The 19,348-nt window shown below is 41.2% G+C and overlaps 1 protein-coding gene across 4 annotated transcripts in view; it reads right to left on the bottom strand.

The window, feature by feature from the left end:
- Positions 1-3,328: 3,328 nt before the first annotated feature.
- lrrc4ca (leucine rich repeat containing 4C, genome duplicate a) overlaps positions 3,329-19,348 on the bottom strand; it is a 142,594-nt gene continuing 126,574 nt past the window's right edge. For 3 of the 4 annotated variants that reach the window (XM_028959060.1, XM_028959058.1, XM_028959057.1), the window contains exons 2-3: positions 19,077-19,139; positions 3,329-8,351 (exon numbers count right to left, since the gene is read on the bottom strand). In XM_028959060.1, coding sequence (XP_028814893.1) covers positions 6,360-8,306 — 1,947 coding nt within the window. In that variant the 5' untranslated portion in view covers positions 8,307-8,351; positions 19,077-19,139 and the 3' untranslated portion in view covers positions 3,329-6,359. Of the gene's footprint in view, positions 8,352-19,076; positions 19,140-19,237; positions 19,307-19,348 lie in introns of all 4 variants that reach the window. The other variant, XM_028959059.1, reaches the window with a different exon arrangement.

Here is a 19,348-nt window from a genome sequence, read left to right as displayed (position 1 = left end):
TTTTTTTCACAGTACAGGCATTGAGTGCTACATTTGCTGTGAATTTGAGTTTGACTGAGATCTAGCATCGCTCGTTTGTCAGAAATGACTGCAAGGAACTGCTATCCATAGCAGCTTTTCAAAATTTTTTTTCTCCTTTCAGCCCCTCAGCCACAGGAATTGTCAACATTGAAAATTTATTTCTAGTTTTTGCCGAAGTAAATAAAATACAAATAAAAACCATGCAAGAGATGGATCTAACCCCCATCAAACTTCACCTGAGTTTGAGTGCTGTCTTTGATTACTGTGAACTGTAAAAGCTTGTAAGGGGCAAAAGCTTGTAAGGGGCAGTGGTGGCCTAGTGGTTAAAGAAGCGGCCCCGTAATCAGAAGGTTGCCGGTTCAAATCCCGATCCGCCAAGGTGCCACTGAGGTGCCACTGAGCAAAAGCACCGTCCCCACACGCTGCTCCCCGGGTGCCTTTCATGGCTGCCCACTGCTCACTCAGGTCGATAGGTTAAATGTGGAGGACAAATTTCATTGTGTGCACCATGTGCTGTGCTGTTGTGTATCACATGTGACAATCACTTCACTTTTTAAGCAGTCATGGGAATTTTAAATAAAAATAAACTAATTTTAAAGATTTTCACTTTGAACTGCCAGCCACATCTGTAATTAGCCTTGTGTGCATGGCTAGTTGACTGCCAGAGAGTATTATGCCATTACTTCCGCAAGAGAGAGTAGCAGAGGTGAACACCGGGCAGAGCGAACCGTGGAAAGAGAGCTGCCAGGGTGCAGAACCCCAGCTGGGTGCCACATGTGGAACTGCTGAGTATCAAACATTAGGTCTCCTGCAGGCCACTGCTCCTGCAACAACAGGTCAATACCTGACTAAATGTGTTTCCTGCTGAAAGCACATGATTACATGAATAAACATGCGATGCAATTACAGATGTAACATTTTCTGATAATCGTGATATAAATTATATAAATGTGTATATTTGTTTGTTGCAGTACAGCATATATTCCATATACATGTAAAGCAGTACTGCTCTTCTGCAAATATAAATATTAAGGATGGATATATAACATAAGGTTGTCCTTGGAGATGACCTTTGGTTGCATGTTTGGCTTTTGGATGTTAGGGGCAGCAGGTGAGGAAGCGGATCCGTAATCAGAAGTTTGCCTTTTTTTACCGCCAAGGGTGATGGTTAAAAGCAGAGGACACATTTTGTGTGCACTGTGCTGTATTTCACTTTAAAAGGCTGGTGGTTAACCAGGTATAAAGCAGATAGAGTACAGGCCAAAGGTTTGGACACACCTTCTCATTCAATATGTTTTCTTTATTTTCATGGCCATTGGTAGATTTTCACTGAAGGCATCAAAACTATGAATGAACATGTGGAGTTATGTACTTAACCAAAAAAAGGTGAAATAACGGAAAACATGTTTTATATTCTAGTTTCTTCAAAATATCCACCCTTTGCTCTGATTACTGCTTTGCACACTCTTGGCATTCTCTCAATGAGCTTCAAGAGGCCGTCACCTGAAATGCTTTTCAAACAGTCTTGAAGGAGTTCCCAGAGGTGTTTAGCACTTGTTGGCCCCTTTGCCTTCACTCTGCGGTCCAGCTCACCCCAAACCATCTCGCCTGGGAGGCCAGGTCATCTGCCGCAGCACTCCATCACTCTCCTTCTTGGTCAAATAGCCCTTACACAGCCTGTAGGTGTGTTTGGGGGTCATTGTCCTGTTGAAAATAAATTATCTTTCAACTAAATGCAAACCGGATGGGATGGCATGTCGCTGCAGGATGCTGTGGTAGCCATTCTGGTTCAGTGTGCCTTCAATTTTGAATAAAACCCCAACAGTGTCACCAGCAAAACACCTTCACACCTCCTCCTCCATGCTTCATAGTGGAAACCAGGCATGTGGAATCCATCCGGTCACCTTTTCTGCATCTAACAAAGACACGGTGGTTGGAACCAAAGATTTCAAATTTGGACTCATCAGATTAAAGCAGAGATTTCCACTGGTCTTATGCCCATTCCTTGTGTTTCTTGGCCCAAACAAATCTCTTCTGCTTGTTGCCTCTCCTTAGCAGTGGTTTTCTGGCATCGTGAAGGCCTGATTCGTGCAGTCTCCTCTTAACAGAGATGGGTCTGCTGCTAGAACTCTGTGTGGCATTTATCTGGTCTCTGATCTGAGCTGCTGATAACGTTTTCAATTTCAACTTTAACAATTTCTGAGGCTGGTGACTCGGACAAACTTGTATTCAGAAGCAGAGGTTACTCTTGGTCTTCCTTTCCTTGGTTGGTCCTCATGTGTGCCAGTTTTTTTTGTAGCGCTTGATGATTTTTGCGACTCCACTTGGGATGCAATTTTCCGTACTGACTGACCTTTATTTCTTAAAGTAATGATGTCCACTCATTTTTCTTTAGGTAGCTGATTGGTTCTTGCCATAATATGAATTTTAACAGTTGTCCAATAGGGCTGTTGACTGTGTAGTAACCTGACCTCTCCACAACACAACTAATGGTCCCAACCCCATTGATGAAGCAAGAAATTGCACTTATTAACCCTGATAAGGCACACCATTAGGGCAAAACCATTTCAGGTGATGACCTCTTGAAGCTCATCGAGAGAATGCCAAGAGTGTGCAAAGCAGTAATCAGAGCAAAGAAACTAGAATATAAAACATGTTTTCAGTGATTTCACCTTTTTTGTTAAGCACATAACATGTGTTCGCTTTGATACCTTCAGGGAAAATCTACCTATATAATTGGTCATGAAAATAAAGAAAACACAATGAATGAGAAGGTGTGTCCAAACTTTTGGCCTGTATTGTATATGTACAGGAACATATACAGTTCAAACCTACTGTGTGAAGAGTTTGCCTGCTCTTCCCACGTTGTTGAGGATTTCCAGTTTGCTCTCTTCTTACCACTTTAGCAGTTCCGAGAATATCCGAGGGTATGCAAAAAGCAAGGTGTCTGTGGAACAACTAAGATCAGCTGATGTGGATGCCTTAAACTGATTTAAAGCCCTAACTCACTGACTTGGAAGAAAATGGAGCTCTCCTCTTCATCTGCATCACTATCAGTGCTGAGTCTTTGATGTGACAAGGTTGAACTGTTAACAGGATAATCATTTCATGGCATTCAACAATTTCTGTGTAGACATTAGTCACTGCAATCTTAATAATTAGCAGTATACTGTAAGTGGAAAATTGAGTATGGAAATATAAAGTAGGACTTTAAAAAAAAAATCCTCCTCTCTCTTGACTACGGAGGTGGAAAGCTTGTGTTTGACAAAAAAAAAGAATGGGGAAAAATGACCAGACTATACAGAAAAAAACAACAATAGTTTATTTGTAACCTTATTTTGTGTATGAACTACAAACTCTGGTTTCTATAATCGATCTCCCTCTTTTTCAAGGTCATGAAATTATGCTTACATGAAAATCAAGTTCTTTGTCTTTTACAGCATGTTTCACTTATTCATTTTTCAGAACAGTTTGGCACATGTAAAATTAAAATTTAAAAAGTTTTTTGTTTTTGTTTTTTGTATTTTATTTTCAAAATGTATTTATATAAATCTACCACTAGAACAGCATTCCCTCTCAGAGAAGAAAAAAAAACTTGAACAAAACTTAAATCTTTCCCCCTTTTTCCCAACCAAAACACAGAGTTTTCACATATTGAAATGAGAAACATGGCATCACATGAATCCCTCTTAGAGCTCTAAAATTATTTTATCCAGAATAAGGAGATAGCATTGATGCTTTTAAAAAAATCGGGACAGATAATGGCATACATGGTGGTTGTTTTTATCATTAACAGTGAAAAATACAGGTTTCATGAAATACATATAGATATGGTTTACCACTGTGCCAAACTCCACATAATCTTGAAAGTATTACAGGGACAATGTCTTTTCAACATAAACCCAAAACATTTGTTAGGAAAAATAACTACACTGATATTAAAATGTCACTGCACTTCGGAAATGGGGCTGCAGCTGAATACCACCTCCAAACAAATACGTTTGAAATATATTTGATGTGTGATGACATTTTTGAGAGCAGGCCATATTTGTCACCGCCGTTTTGTTGAAATAAAATACCAAGAAAGTTGTTCAGTGCAATTCCTTTTTTCGAATATGTGAGTAAACCAGTTGATTTACAGCCCATAACATCTAACTGCATGTAAACCTCATATAAATGTTCACCCATCCTTGTGTCCACCTGTAGTAAAGGGATGTTCAGGATGTAGTGTCAGCGTGTGAAAAATGTGTTTTACAGAAACCATCCAGGGTGGGTGATTAGTATCATTTAAAAATTTAAATTGTTAAGGTGATTTAACATCTGCCTCAATTATTCTATTAAACCTCATAATCTGGAACAGGCATGCTGGTTTATGGGCAGAGGTACATCTCTAAAACGGAAGCTAACTGGCCCTGGATTAAACGATTGGCCGGAATGAGTTTTATTACAGCAATACAGCGTAAAATGCTGTTGAAGTGCTGTGCCTTTAGGTACAGCTGTTATGTAATCTTTTACCACTCTGTTCAAGGTCATTGGTTTCCATGGCGACTGCAACAGGCAATTCAGAATTATTTATTTAACATTATGAGGGGATTTTTTTTTTGCTTGAGTGGAACAATGGGATTTATTTAAATGGTAATTATTTGAATTCAATTTGGAACATTCATTCATTGGGAAACTAAATACCTATAATGATTGTGTGATAAACAATGCAGAATAGCAGAACTCTTTGGGTAAATATTTGAGATTTTTTCTGTTCACCGAAAACAAAGAGACACCTTATTTAAGAGACATGGCTAAACTAATGCACAGGGCCAGGATTTGCGAATACTCTTATATGTATGATTTATTATTGTTGCACTTTTTAAATTTAAAATGTTCAGGAGCATCAAACTGCACCCGGCTATGAAAGCTGAAAGATACATGAGATTAAAATGGCATTGGTGCCCTGGATGAAGTGCAAGTTAAAAAGAAGCCCGAACATCTGCTTAGCAGTCCCTGCCACAAGAGACATCCCAAAAGCTGCACTTGAATGTTCTGGCACAGAACACTCCAGGGCACGCTCCCTCTGAGGCTAGAAAAAAAAAAAAAAAAAAAAAACCTGCTCATCTGCCATTGGTTGGCCAGGGCCGTTTGAAGTATATGTCTCAAACCGGCAATGCCAAATGTGATCAGACAGTGAGGATGTGGTGTGAAAAGAGGGCCAGAACAGGGCCATGGGTTCACTGGGAATTCTGAGGTGTGTCGTTTGTAAAATAAATCAGTGTAATGAGAGTCAAACAGTGACGGAGAGGACACAGCTGGTATTAAAGGGTCATTGCACTGCAGACAGCCAATGGATGTGTGCAACAAATGTGCATGGCTGAAGACAAAACTAAAAATTACCATCTGCTTGAGACTGACTGACGTACGCCATTAAAACTCTAAGATGTAAAAAAAAATTGCATCAGTGGAATCCGGGTCAATAATTCCGTGTTCATTAATTATTTTTTCTGTGACCTCTGAAGCATCTTATGCAAAGGAGAGATTCTGAAAGAACCATCGGTTTCTGACTTTTGGCCTCGTTTTAAATTAGGACACTGTCACTTCGTGTTCCAAATCCACTGGCTGGTGTAGCCAAGTGTTCATCTGCGACTGATGAAATTGAAATGTGGTGTTTTATTTAATCAGCAACAGATCCATGTTCAAGATTGTAAAATGACCAGGCCACGAATCCATCTAAAATTGACAGATGGTCACCGGTGATATCCATAATTAATTTGAGGGCATGAAGCCTTGAAATTGTGCAAAAACTTTTGGACAGGTTGTGCATGCTCAGTGCTGGAGATTACCACCTCATTGCATTTTCTCTTTGAATTCACATTGGATGGTGTTTAGTGACCAGATCATTCATCTTACCGATCTGCACAGTGTGAGACAAGAAACAATAGGACGTTCGCTGACTTGTTTGGGAAGAGGATGTTTTTTTTTTTTGCTCCTAACATACAGAAAAATGGTTAGAGTAAGACTTACACAGAGTTTAGAAGCATTAGTAAAACAACCACCCAAAATACAAAGGAAAAGAAAATTGAATAAAAAAAAAAAAAAATACAAGTGCTGAAAAAATAATTGCAGGATACATTTTTGTCTTGATTTAACCACAATAGATTATTTTTTAAATAAATAACTTCTGTTTTTAAAGACACTTTTGAAACAATTGACATACCCTAGTTCCCCATGTCCATTAATATCTATCACCATTGCCACCTTCTTATTTGCTGAACTGAAAGTCAGTGTCTTTATAATCCCTTTTACTGGTCCTTTTATTTTCAGTTTTGATTTTCATTATGAAAAGAAGATTAGATTTGAGTCTCTTGCACATTGTCTTTTGAGCCGGCACGGATTAGCAAAGGTTCGTGCGCTGAACTGTGTATGGAGTTGATGGTGGAAACGTGGTTGTACGGAGTCTTGAAGTTTGAGTTGAAGTGGTTGAGATGCTCATGCTCCATAGGTGCTAGCGTCAGGTGGCTCTCCAAGGGGGGTCCCCCCGGCACACAGTCCTCATCCATGTTAATGATCTCTACCGTGCGAGTGGGTGCATGGTGGTTCTGCTGGTGGTGTTGCTTACGCATTTTATAGAAGATGATCAGCATGACAGCTGCCATGAGTGTGATGGCCACAAAGCAGCCAATGATGATTTTAGTTGTCTTCATAACCTCATCCAGCCCATTGAAAGGACCCTCTCCTAGAGTGGTGACAGGGATGTTGTAGGGCTTTTCCGTGGCCTTGGTGGACAGAGGTGTCCGCACTGTGGTGGAAGTGATGGAGGAGGGTGAGGAGGAGGTTTCCCAGACTCCAAAGGAGGGTGTGGGACCCACCTTCTGCTTCTCTGAGGTGCGGCCCTCGTCGTGCGAAGGCTCTATTGTTTCCACTGTTACGGTGGTGAAATAGGTGAAGCTGCTGTTTTCAGTAGAGGACACATTTAGTGTTGCTGAGGCTGTGGTGTTACCAGCCGAGTTGCTAACCATACACGTATATGTCCCTGTGTCCTGCATGGTGACATTAGTGAAGTTTAGAGTCCCATCGTTAAGGACAGAGATTCGCACCTTGTACGCCCCATGGGTCATGATTGATCCATTGGGTGTGATCCAGCTTACTGATGTCAACGAGCTTGCCCGGCACTTCAGCTCTGCTGCCATGCCCTCTGTGACGTTCAAATCTGTGGGTGGCTCGACAATCACAGGAGCATAGCAGTGAAAATGGTTCTGGTCAAGTTCTCCAATATATCGGCCTCTGAAGCTTGCCGGCGAGCTGCAGCGTGCACAACAGCTGGTGTTGCCTGGTACCATCTCCTTCAGCCACCAGCTGAGCCACAAGATGTCACAGTTGCAGTTCCATGGGTTGTGATGTAGCTGCACTCGTTCCACATGGTGCAGAGGTGTGAAGAGGTCGTGCGGCAAAAATGTGAGGTTGTTGTGGGCCAAATTCAGCTCAACAAGTGACTGGAGGTCATCAAATGCATTTCTTTCAATGGTCTGGATCTGAGCATGCATCATCCACAGCTTTTGCAGGTGAACAAGGCCTTTGAAGGACCCAGGCCGAATGACAGTCAGCTGATTGCCAGACATTTCCAGTTCACCTAGCCTCACCAAAGGGATAAGGTTGGGGATCTCCTTCAGATTACACATACCCAGGTTCAGGTAGCGTAAGTTACTTAGGCCCTCAAATGCAGTCTCAGAGACGTAGGAGAGTCGTCTTAGTTCACCGAGATCTAGCCTCCTCAGTGAAGGGACACGGTTGAAGGCATATGTCGGGAGGCTCTCAATGGGGTTGTTCCTCAACCATAGGTCTTTTAGTTTAGAAAGGTACTCAAAAGCTCCATTGGGAATAGTGGTGAGACGGTTGTCAAACAGCTCCAGTGTATTGAGGCTGGCCAGCCCATTAAAAGCACCAATCTCAATGCTACGGATGTGGTTTTTGCTCAGCTGCAGGATCTCCAAGTGCCTCAGGTGTTTGAAGCTGTCTACTTTGATGACTTGGATGAGGTTTTCTTGCAGGTTCAGGTAACGCGTGTTGGTGGAGATGCCGTCGGGCACATCCCGCAGGCCGCGGCGGGTACAGATCACCTTGCTGAACTGGTTGCTGCAGGAGCACACAGATGGACAGGTCTGAGCCCGGACAAGGCCTGCCACCACCAACAGTTGGAGGAAAAGCAGCAGCACAAACAATGGGTCGGACAGGGCCCGGTTCCACCTAGGACCTCTCATCATCTGCTGCTGCGGGAAAGATGTCATCTTGTTCAACATTCATAATTCGTTGACTGGTTGTCCACTCTATAGGTAATGGGTAAGCTGAAAAAAAAGAAAATGTGTGAATTAGTTTACTAAAACATTTTTTTTTATGTTGCTGTTAGTCTGTATCGATTGGCTTATTTGTCTTAAAAGTAAAACATGCACTTGATAAATCTTACATTTCCAAGTGGGATCAATTAAATATATATTTGACTATTCAACTAAACAGAGCTCTACTACTCGAAATAAAAAATTAAATATTATTCTACAGTATGCAATGCATTCATTCAATTTTATTAACGTAGTAACTAAATGGAACATTTTGAACAGGTTATACATCGAACAAAGCTGACCTCTTGCTATAAACATCACACCAAAGAATATCACATTAGTGGTTTCTCAGGAAAGAACATTTTAGGCAAGCTGTGCCACATGGCAGCCATTTTATATCGCCCTCAGGCAGTTATTTTGAGCTAACAAGACCAGATTCCAATTTAAATCGATTGGGAGAGGGTAATAACTATACACTCAATGATCCCAGGACATAAAAAAGAAACTGCATATATAGGGGAAAAAACTGTTTTATGCCCATATTTCTATACTTCTATAATGCATGCACAACTAAATTGGGTGTTTGCATTATTGAACAATGTGATTGGATTCATGTGTACTTTCCATTTAGAGGAGTACATTATGCATAACTTTCTGTTTGGAATTCTTTAAGGCAGTTGTCTCTGAAGACAATAAAAAGGCAAACTCTACCAGTAAACTGTAAACTTGATAGCGCTGTTTTCGAGAATCCAAAACGCTCACGCTGCCTTTTCAATCTCAGTCTATAAATTCAAGCCACAGCCCCATACCTCCCTCCTTCCCACTCATTCTTTCTTTCTCCTCTCTCTCAGTGAGAGAGACTGACACCACGCCATATGATTTACTTCTGCCGGCTGGGGGACCGTAAATAATTGGGAAACACACCGCCCACAAGTCCTTCAATCAAACGTATCTAGAAAAGTTCTAGTAATGAGTCAATGAGATGCTCAAAGGCATGTTTGCGACATGAATGGAAATAGTACGCTGCCACACATCCAAGGCTTGTGGGTTGTGTGGGTGCCTTTTCTGAATACTGTGACTAGCAGTGACTGAATGAGAGAATGACTATGCACGTACATATGCCACAATGAACTTCCTGTACATTATGTGTGATTATGAATGGCAAAGCAGTGCCTGTGCTGTGCTGCACTGGCTAAGAACGCTGCCGGTTCACTTTAGGCCATTTTGTCCAGCAAAAGCACCCTGCTTTAATGGATTTTTTTCCCTATACAAGAGGAGGGGTGGTCTATTAGTGTAACCACAGATTAATTGCATGATTACTACCACCATTAATTCTTTAATTGCCAAACTGGTTTCTGAAAGTTCTAAGCCTCAGGCTTTATTAAAGTATGTTCCTGTACGGGAGACAGTCTGACAGATTGTACATAAGGCTGAAAATCACATTCCATGACATTGCTGGTATTTGGTGGTATTTAAAGCTTTCAGAGGGCAACGGATCATATTAAGATTTTAGGTCAGACCATAAACATTTTACGAAATAGACATTCAGTTTCATCAAATGGATCACTGTACGTTCCTTTTATGAAACAACTGTGGGTGGTATAAAATACTTTCAATACGTGTTTATAGGACTATTCAAGAAGAAGAAGAAGAAGAAATAATGTAAAAATATGGATTTATCCTGCTATCCATCCTCATAAAGAAAATGGGGTTTTGAATATTGAATTTGTTGCAGGCAGGGAATCAGATGGAAAAAATAAACTAAATGAGATTATGAACTGAATGCATTCTTAACATTTTCATCTCCTAATAAACAAACCGGCGCTGGCAAACAGCAAAAGGATTTAAATCCTAGAGTGGAATTAAACTGGTGGGAAGCAGAAAGGTGCTACAAACTGCATCTGAGGTCCAATTCAGCCCCAAAAAGGGACTGCATTTAAAAAGCCCAGATGGCAAAAAATAAATGATTAATACATTTAATAAAGAGCCATCAAGCTTTTATATTAGAATCTTACAATTTGTTTCAGTGTGTGACGTCAGTTCCACTCTGACATATACAACGAAATTCTGCAAAAGTCTGACCGAATCGTCTAAAGTGTAGAAGGCAGAACACTGGTTAGTTGAAACACACAACCAGAGGTCTTGTTGCCTTCAGACTACATCACTAGCAGCCATAATAAAAATTCACAACACAGCTGGAGAGCATCCTTAACCATGAACGCCTAAGACACTGTATGCTTCGAAATGCAAGGGCAAAGCTCATCTACCCAAAGAATAAAGAAAGTAACTGTGTGAACAGGACTATGTCCATGGTCCGGCCTACAGAACAGGGAGCTGAAAAAGCCTAAATGACTTCCCTGAAGCCAAGAGGAGGGTGGAGTGCTACTGCAGGAAATTACAAATAGCAAAATCAGGAAGGCACTTTTCAGCAAGGCTATTAATTGGACTGTGGGGACAAGCTTTTGATCTATTTTCAGATAGCAGCAGCAGAAATTTCTAGGTGGTTATATTGCATGTCAAAATTAAATAACGACAATTGGTGCAAATGTGGAACCTCATTAATTTCTCTTGTTTTATGACACAATCATGCTACTTCTTTAATTTTATTACTGATGTGATAATTCTTTTCCTGCTCCATCTGTGACCACATGCCTATGTGTGCTTGTTGCTTGACTGCAGGTGTGTCTGCTGCACACAAGCTGCAACCGCAGAACGAATGTATATGAATGTATATTTCAACATTCAGCCGCATGCAGCAGGACCCACAATCCATTTCTGCAGCATATGATGTCACCCCACTGACGCCTCTACAACAGACACGTGAGCACAGCCTGAGTTCTTGTTAATGCATGTTACTTTGCATTGCGGAAACAAAATATCAAGCTTCTCTTTGAAATCTGCAGGTTTCAGTTCATATTCACTCAAACTTATCAGAACATAAATAACATTTTTTAAAAAATCAATATTGATCAATATGGAAAAATATATGATTATCATACTGCCCAGGCCTATTACAGTTATTAGAGTTACATAAAATGGCTATGGCATTCTTTATACAGGACATAACAGCAGAGTGTGGGAAAACAACTCTTTCTAAACTCATATTCGAACATTATAGGAAACAACGTGAAAGGGCTGTCAGCTCAGCACCTGCCGGTCAGTGTGAGAAAATAGATCTTGGCATCGCCAGAAACAAAGGGCATATCCTTTGCATGATACAAGTCAGTGGCCCTGTGGTAGAGGGGCCTTTGTGGTGCAAAAACACTGCTTTGCTGAGAGAGAAAAAGATCAAGCAATGGATTTCAATGAAGGCTCCAGGGGGGATTAAAAAAAAAAAAAAGTAAAAAGATTTTTAGATTTTACAACGAGTAGACCAGACCAGACACAAGGAATCACTTTATTGGTGCACAAATTTCTCTCTTTATGACAGCCATGGTGATATATCTAGTCAGGCTAGACACTTCCATCAAGAATTTGCCTACACTATTGCTTTTAAAAAATGTTTTTCATTTGCTCCGGGACAGTGCTAAAAAATGGCAAGTTTTTTTTTTTTTTTTTTTAATATGCCGGCGAGAGAAGAGAAGACTGTCAGTTGTGACATAATGGTGCTCTGCAAGCAGCCTATGGAGAGACACATGCTAATGAGATGCAAGAACAGAATCAGGTCAGCTCCGGGCAAGGACTTGATTTTTTGCAGTGCTTAAATTAAAAGAGAGAAGGACTTGGGAACAGAACGGGGCCTTTGCCAATGGTGGAGATGGGGACCACATGTGCCGGCTTACCTGCCCAACGGCACTATGGCGCCTTATAACTGAGGCCCGCCAGACTATGCCATGTTCATGCAGCGCGTTGTATCAAATGCACCCTAGTATGTTACTGCAGATCTTATCAAGAGCACTAATGCATTAAAGCCAGAAACAGAACATAGCCCCAACTGTGTGTCATTCTACGCAGTAATATAGAGACGGTCTAAATGGGTACAGTATTTTTTAAACAGAATACAAGAAAGGATAAGGTCAACCATAACATCTTCTTAGAGGTTAAGTTCACTGTATATCCATGATTATTGATAGGGTGTGGTCACTGAATGGTGATAAGTATAACAATATCATAAACCTGAAGGGATGGATGGATTTTTTTTACCTTAATTGCACAGTCCCAACCAGAACTCAACCTTTCTATCCACAGAGGAAAATCATTGTCATTTCTGGAATGTGCATCTCCACAACCGTTTTGAAAAGAATGGTAAGATAGGGTCAACAGAGACTGGGGACTTACATTTTTTTTTAAATAGGTGTCAGTGACTGAGTGAATGTTTTTTTTGTGTATGTGTGTGTATGTGTGTGTGTGTGTGTCAGTGTGTGCCCTGTGGTTGACTGGCACCACACCATGGGTGAGTCCCCACCCCTGCACCCAGTGTTCCGGGATTGGACTCTGACTAAGAGGTTTTGGATAGTGTGTGAGTGAGAGAACGAGGTGAGTGATGTCAATGCTGTGTGATCAATCACTCATTCCATGCAATCAGCAAATTCGAACCACCCTCTCAATGAACAAAATTCAGCGACTTTTTCTTGCCATGGCACACACAATTAAACTTTTTACCTGATTCTTAGGATTTTATTGTTCCTGAAGGAAATGTTACCAACAGTATTAAGTGTAGTCCTGTTTGTGGTAACCCTATGACTGATTGTGTTGCACCCACAGTCCTGGTGCCCAGAGGAACGCAGGAGTTTCCCAAAGGCCTCTTAACTATTCCCATCACCTTACTGGGCTCTGGTGTGCTTAAAGTGCAGGCTTTATAGCTTAGAACATTTCCCAGATGACTAGTGACAATAGTACTCATCATTGATAATGTCGAGTCAAATGTAGTACACTCCCAGGAAATCTTCATCAGCAGACTAATAATTAAAAGACAACACCCACTAATGTCCCAAATGCAAAGGACCAGACAAAGTCTCCACTTCATGTCTCCTTGGTGACCATTCTTCAACTGGCATTGCTTGACATGTCCTTGGTTACCATGCCAACCCCCTAAGAGGCTGCACAATGCTAGGCATACATGATTGAGACAAATGGAGGAAAAACAGCCTTTTCATTCTCAACACCCGCAACGTGATTTTGATTACATTCAGTTGCAGCCTTTCTACATAACTGACAGCCACATAATGCTGCTTGTCTGGTATTATAATCACATTCCATTACACAGAAGATGTAACTGTAGATGTAGTTAACACTACAAAGCAAATGCAAATTAGCAGACATTTCCAATCAGCATGGAGGGCGCTATGTTTCATTCATTTATGGGTGATCAATAATGGTCCTCTTTACATGCAAACTATGCAAATGTCAATAATTCACATCAGGGAATTTTATTGCTCAATTATGGATAAGCATGTGATTGAGGACTAATACATTCTGAAGGGGGATGATTGGTTATGCAGGCCACACTTATAATTGAAATCTAACTTTTATAGGCATACACACTCCATTTCATCAACATTTCTATAACATTTGAAATTGTAGAAGCTATGTAACATGGTGGCCAATTAAGATATGCTTTTGACAGTAACTAATGGACGTAGGACACAATCAATGACCAGCTTTAATGTCAGTTTGCATGTTCACATATTTTTCAAAAAATTATCAGTATATCAATACATGATCGGATGTGGTTCCTTAGTGGTTGCCGCATATTTCTCACTTTTCAGTTTTTGAACTACGCAATTTCCCACTTGTGGGACTAATAAAGGTTGATCTTATCTTATCTTATATCTTAATGTGCAGTGCAAAAAGTCCATATCTCCGTTTTTTCTAATTTGAATATGTCATGGTGTCACATGAACCTGAAATTGCAATGTCCCCGTACTTAAAAACCAAACCTCTACAGATTCACAGCAGATTCACCAGGGGTGGATTGGGGCGCAGATTGTGGCTGTGACAGAAGACATATGTTTTGCACATGATACATTATCAAAACACAGCATTTTGCTTAAAGCCTTTTAACACTGTGATGGACCTATTTCCCTAATAACGATAAAGTAAATGACTTCCCTTTAACATTGTTTAAACAGGCATGTACAAATTGATTGGATTCTCAGCCATGTGATATTAATCTGTCAACTGATTAAACACCATGTTAAGACAGTTTGTCCACTTCCAGCAACACAAGTTCCCAAGTGCACGAGTGAAGCCCTAACCTAAAATTTCAGTCTGTTCACAATGTCGTCAAAACCTGGCAATCATAATATGGCAACCGAGCTATCCGGGGCAGTGGTGGCCTAGCGGTTAAGGAAGCGGCCCCCGTAATCAGAAGGTTGCAATGTCCGCCAAGGTGCCACTGAGGTGCCACTTAGCAAAGCACCGTCCCCACACCCTGCTCCCCGGGCGCCTGTCATGGCTGCCCACTGCTCACTCAGGGTGATGGGTTAAATGCAGAGGACAAATCTCACTGTGCGCACCGTGTGCTATGCTGCTGTGTATCACAAGTGACAATCACTTCACTTTCTTTCACAACTGGACCACTGTAATCACTGACAAGTTTGAGGTCTTAAGAATGGACTGTTTTAGACAGACCTGCAGTTGCTTCATTCTCATGACCCATATATGCTTAAAATAAGCTGCCATGTTAAAGACATGACTTAAATTTAAGAAGGAATGCAATGGGAAGTTTCCAAAACCAAAACTCTACTTTTGTTTGCTGTTGATGACTTGCCTGAACAGCAAAACCCATAGCCACAAATCTTACCCACAATGCTTCAGTGAAAATAAGATTAGTTTCTACTTTTTCAAAACAAAGCAATTTGACAAGGCTGACCACAAAACACAAGTATCATATTACATATGTAGTTCTAATTATGCTTGCCAAAGTTCAGACAGTGCAGTCTGTGGGTTGCTCTCTAAGGTCTTGTTTCCATTCATTTTAGCAATAGTGATCAAGGAGAAAAACACTAATTTATAGCGCACGCTAAGAGGTGCATTTGTTGGAGAGATATAACACATGAATAATTCATAATTTTGTTTTTACATTAACAATGCAGATATATTGAGAGATTGGTAGATCTGTACGTGCATGGCATCAACTGCAGATTTAGCCATTAGCAGTGTAGTTGGCTTTGTTTCACTGCCAAATATAGAACTTTGCTGCAGACTTGAGCAAGAGTGTTGTGTCAGGGAGAATTAAAGCCTTAACACAAGGGCCACACAGGAAGAGACAATTATATTACACTCATTGCAAATCCTCATCACTTCCAAGAGGATGGATTTCCACCAGCAGCAGCACAACTGTCAGGGTGGGGAGCGGCGGGTTTGTCAATTCAATGCAGTATATTGGTTATTCAAGAATAGTTTTCTCTTGAGTGATCTGTTTGGTAGATAGCCCACTCTGCCTTCTAATGAGTGGCTTGAAACTCGTTGCACAGACCTCAGGCTCACACTTTTCCTTTGAAAAATAGCATGTCAAATGTCTCAATTTAGACCAGCCGTAAGTCAAATTTGACATTGAAATGTGAAACAGAATAAATTAAAACTCTCATTGAAATACAGAAATGTCCATAGACTATATATTGTTCATTTTCCATGTCAACTACACGACTGGGTGCCCATTTGTGCAAGTTAAGAGTAAATACTGACCCATTGCCCGATGTACAATAATATTGAGGGGAATGCAGTCAGCAAGGCATGAAGAAAACTCTCTAATGTTCCTTCCGGGCACCGCAATTCGTTAACAAATGAGCCAACATCATTTTCACTGGCCACTTTACAGACAGGGGCTGGATAAAGGGGAGGTCAGGATTCCACCCTGAGGCATCACATCTTGCTGATAAATGAGGCGCAGAAATTCCGGTTGGCCTCTTAAGACATGAGAGTCTAAATGAGGGCTTATATTGGACCACTGGCCATGAAATCCATGGCCATGAAATCCACACACACTCACGTGTGCACACAAGCACCATGCTCTTGTCTTTTGCCATTTGCATCACTGGCACAACTTGATTTATTCCTGTAATTAACCAGGAACGTGTCAGACACATAGACACGTTATCGACCAGTAACTGGAGAGGGCCAAGTGGGTGAGGCGGTCTGGTTGATGATATAGGTATCAGACCAGATCAATCTCCTTACACATTTACTTTTACGATCAATGTCCAAGGAGCTTGTGAACACAAGCCTCTCACTCTGTCTCCTTCGTCTTCTCTCTCACCCTCGTTCATTACATGAGGGTCTGTCAACGTCTCCCTCTGTCTTTGTAGTGTGGAACGCCCTCCAAGGCGACAGTTTTTTCAGGTGAAAAGAGATGTGGTATTAATGAAGTGATGCTTTAATGTCAGTCAGTCAGGGCAAGCAGCAGGATAAATGCATTCCGAAGGGTCATTGAAGCTCGGCACTATGCATTCTCATCATTCCTGTCACATCCGAAACTGGCTGGAAGCAGTGCCACTGATGCATCAATTTCAGATGCATTCTGTGCTGTGGATCCTTTTCAGTTTCAATATGGTATGGGTGTGTGGCAACTGCATTCAGCTAGTGACGTAAAAAAATTACATGCACTTTTGTTAAGGAATGCATTAATCTGATGACAAGTGATTTGTGATTTGTTTGATATATAAAATGTATCAAATTATATATCACAATAATGGATTTCCACTCAAATTAAAAGCTACAGCAAATAGGCAGCTTCCTCATCAACACCCAATTCCTGTAATGCAATGTGGGCTTCAATTTCATAATTGCATTTATCTTTTGAAAATGCTGCATCTTGTGATTTTTATTTGTCCATTTTGTAAATTGTGTCTAAAAATGATCTCTACGTGTACTGTGGTGAGTAAAATCAGTTCCATAAGTCACAGATCACCAGTGTAATTTAGTAAGTACAGGTCTAATGGGGATTATCTGGGCTACATCAGTTATAATATGCTGCACTTCAATTGCTTAATTTCATGCCCCCATGCTAGTCAAACAGTTTATCAAGAGTGTTGGACCCACAAATGACCTACTAACAAATGACACACATTTTCTGAAATCCAATCAGAAACTCTCATGCTCTTATACTTTTTCAGGAAAAGAAAACCTAAGATTATCTTGCTCAATTAACCTGACAAATCACTGCATTTTCCTAAAGCCAATAAATAATGATGGAAGCCAAGTGTGTACAGTACTGTGTCTGAGTCACCCATACAAACCAGTTTATCCTAAGCTGCAAGCTATTTGTTAAAGTACCAAAAGACCCCTGTGCCATTATCAAATATTGATTTTAACAAAACCGTTAATTGCAGAATATCCTTATCTTCAGGAAACAATGGCATTGTGTACAGGGAAAGAGAATCGTTTCTTTCTATTGTTCTCTGGTCATCAATGGAATATTGTTTTCCATCTGTGTGTGTGTGTGTGTGTGTGTGTGTGTGTGTGTGTGTGTGTGCGTGTGTATATATATATATATATATATATATACACACACATGCACACCCCCACACCCAAACACACATGGAAGGAAATAGAAGAAAAACTTCCGTGCCACATTTCTGCCGGGGTGCAACTAGGCCATTTCCACATCACAGTGAACTGGTTGAATTAATAACAGATCATTTACCTCCAGGTGTACGCCCATGCTGCATGCCCCCTTTCACTACACCCGGCGTGTTTGTTTGCATCCTGCCGGCTTTACCCTTCTGTGACTCGAGTGATGAGAAGGTTCCACGAGCGAGTGGAGTCAGTCATGCCGAGAGCCCTGTTCAGCTCAGCCGCGCAGACAGACCTCACTGAATATGTTCCTCTCTCCAATTAAGCCTCGCTGGGCACAAATTCCACTGTCATGGAATGACTGCTGTTGGCACACACGTGGCATGAGTGCCTCCATCTTATGGAAATTGCAAACACTACCCAAATGGAGGGTTGCATGTGTATAGTCATGTGCGTTCAAAAGCATTCCCCACTCCTCCTCATCCTATGTGCATGCATACATAAAATCAAGCCATCCACTCTGCATAGTAAGTACTGGCGGTAATGAAGACTGAACCGCATAATGTCCATGCCGTGTGTCGGTATTAGCATGTCCACCGAGACAACTGGATGTTTGATTTCATGGCGAGGTTTAAGATCGTCAGAAGGTCTAAAACTTCTTGGTATCACAAGTGTATCCCTGCTGATGTTACCATCTGTTACTTTTACAATCATGCTCTCCGGGGGTACGAAGGGAAAAGCCACACATTGCACAAATGGGGTAAATTCATCATGCACACGAGTTTGTGCCTCGAGGGAATGGTGGACTGGGGTGAGGTTGGGGCACTTGCCTCATTTATTGTACATACATTATTATACTTGCAAACAAACCAAAAACAAAATGGGATTACAGCACTGTGGCCACAAGAAAAAAGCTAAAGAAAATATCTGCTCTGTTTAGTGATGCAAAAATGTTTTTGCATTGCTGATTTGTAATTGCTATTATGTTTATAAGTGTTTTATTCATTCTGTAAAAATGTATGGTTTTATCCTGATTGCTTTTATTGCATATGTGTGATGGTCACATATATGAAATGGTCAGATGATGAGGTTAAGAAACGACCCACCTACACCTTCCTACCTATCTACTGGACTGGTTGTGTTCACGTAACTCTTCCCCCTAATGTAACTCCAGGGTGAATAATGTTTTACACTGTGAGCAGGACAGCAGAGTCATTCATCCGGTGTCAAAGGTGTGAAGGCCGTCTGAGGCCCATTTCGTCCTCATTACGCGCCTACCTCATTCACAGTCCCTGCGCCCTCTGCACATCTTCGCACTCAGGCTTTGGCTCCCGGCTGCCCCTGGAAGGCAAGAAAGACAGGACATTTCTGTTTACAAAGACAAAGACAATCAAGAGACCTCGCTCACAAATACAAGCAGCTTGGACGTGGCTCATTACTTGTGCTCCATGCTTGGCAGCTGAGACATTTGTGGAGGGTACGGCCATTGCAGCAAGATTGCCAAGACTCTTATTGAAAAAAAAAGGACTGAGTGTAGTCCCGCCAAGGCA

This window comes from Denticeps clupeoides, chromosome 17 (genome assembly GCF_900700375.1).
Source record: "Denticeps clupeoides chromosome 17, fDenClu1.1, whole genome shotgun sequence".
Classification (NCBI taxonomy): Eukaryota; Metazoa; Chordata; class Actinopteri; order Clupeiformes; family Denticipitidae; genus Denticeps; species Denticeps clupeoides.
Note: the sequence above shows the minus strand (reverse complement) of the source record. Positions and strands in the feature narration are given on the sequence as shown.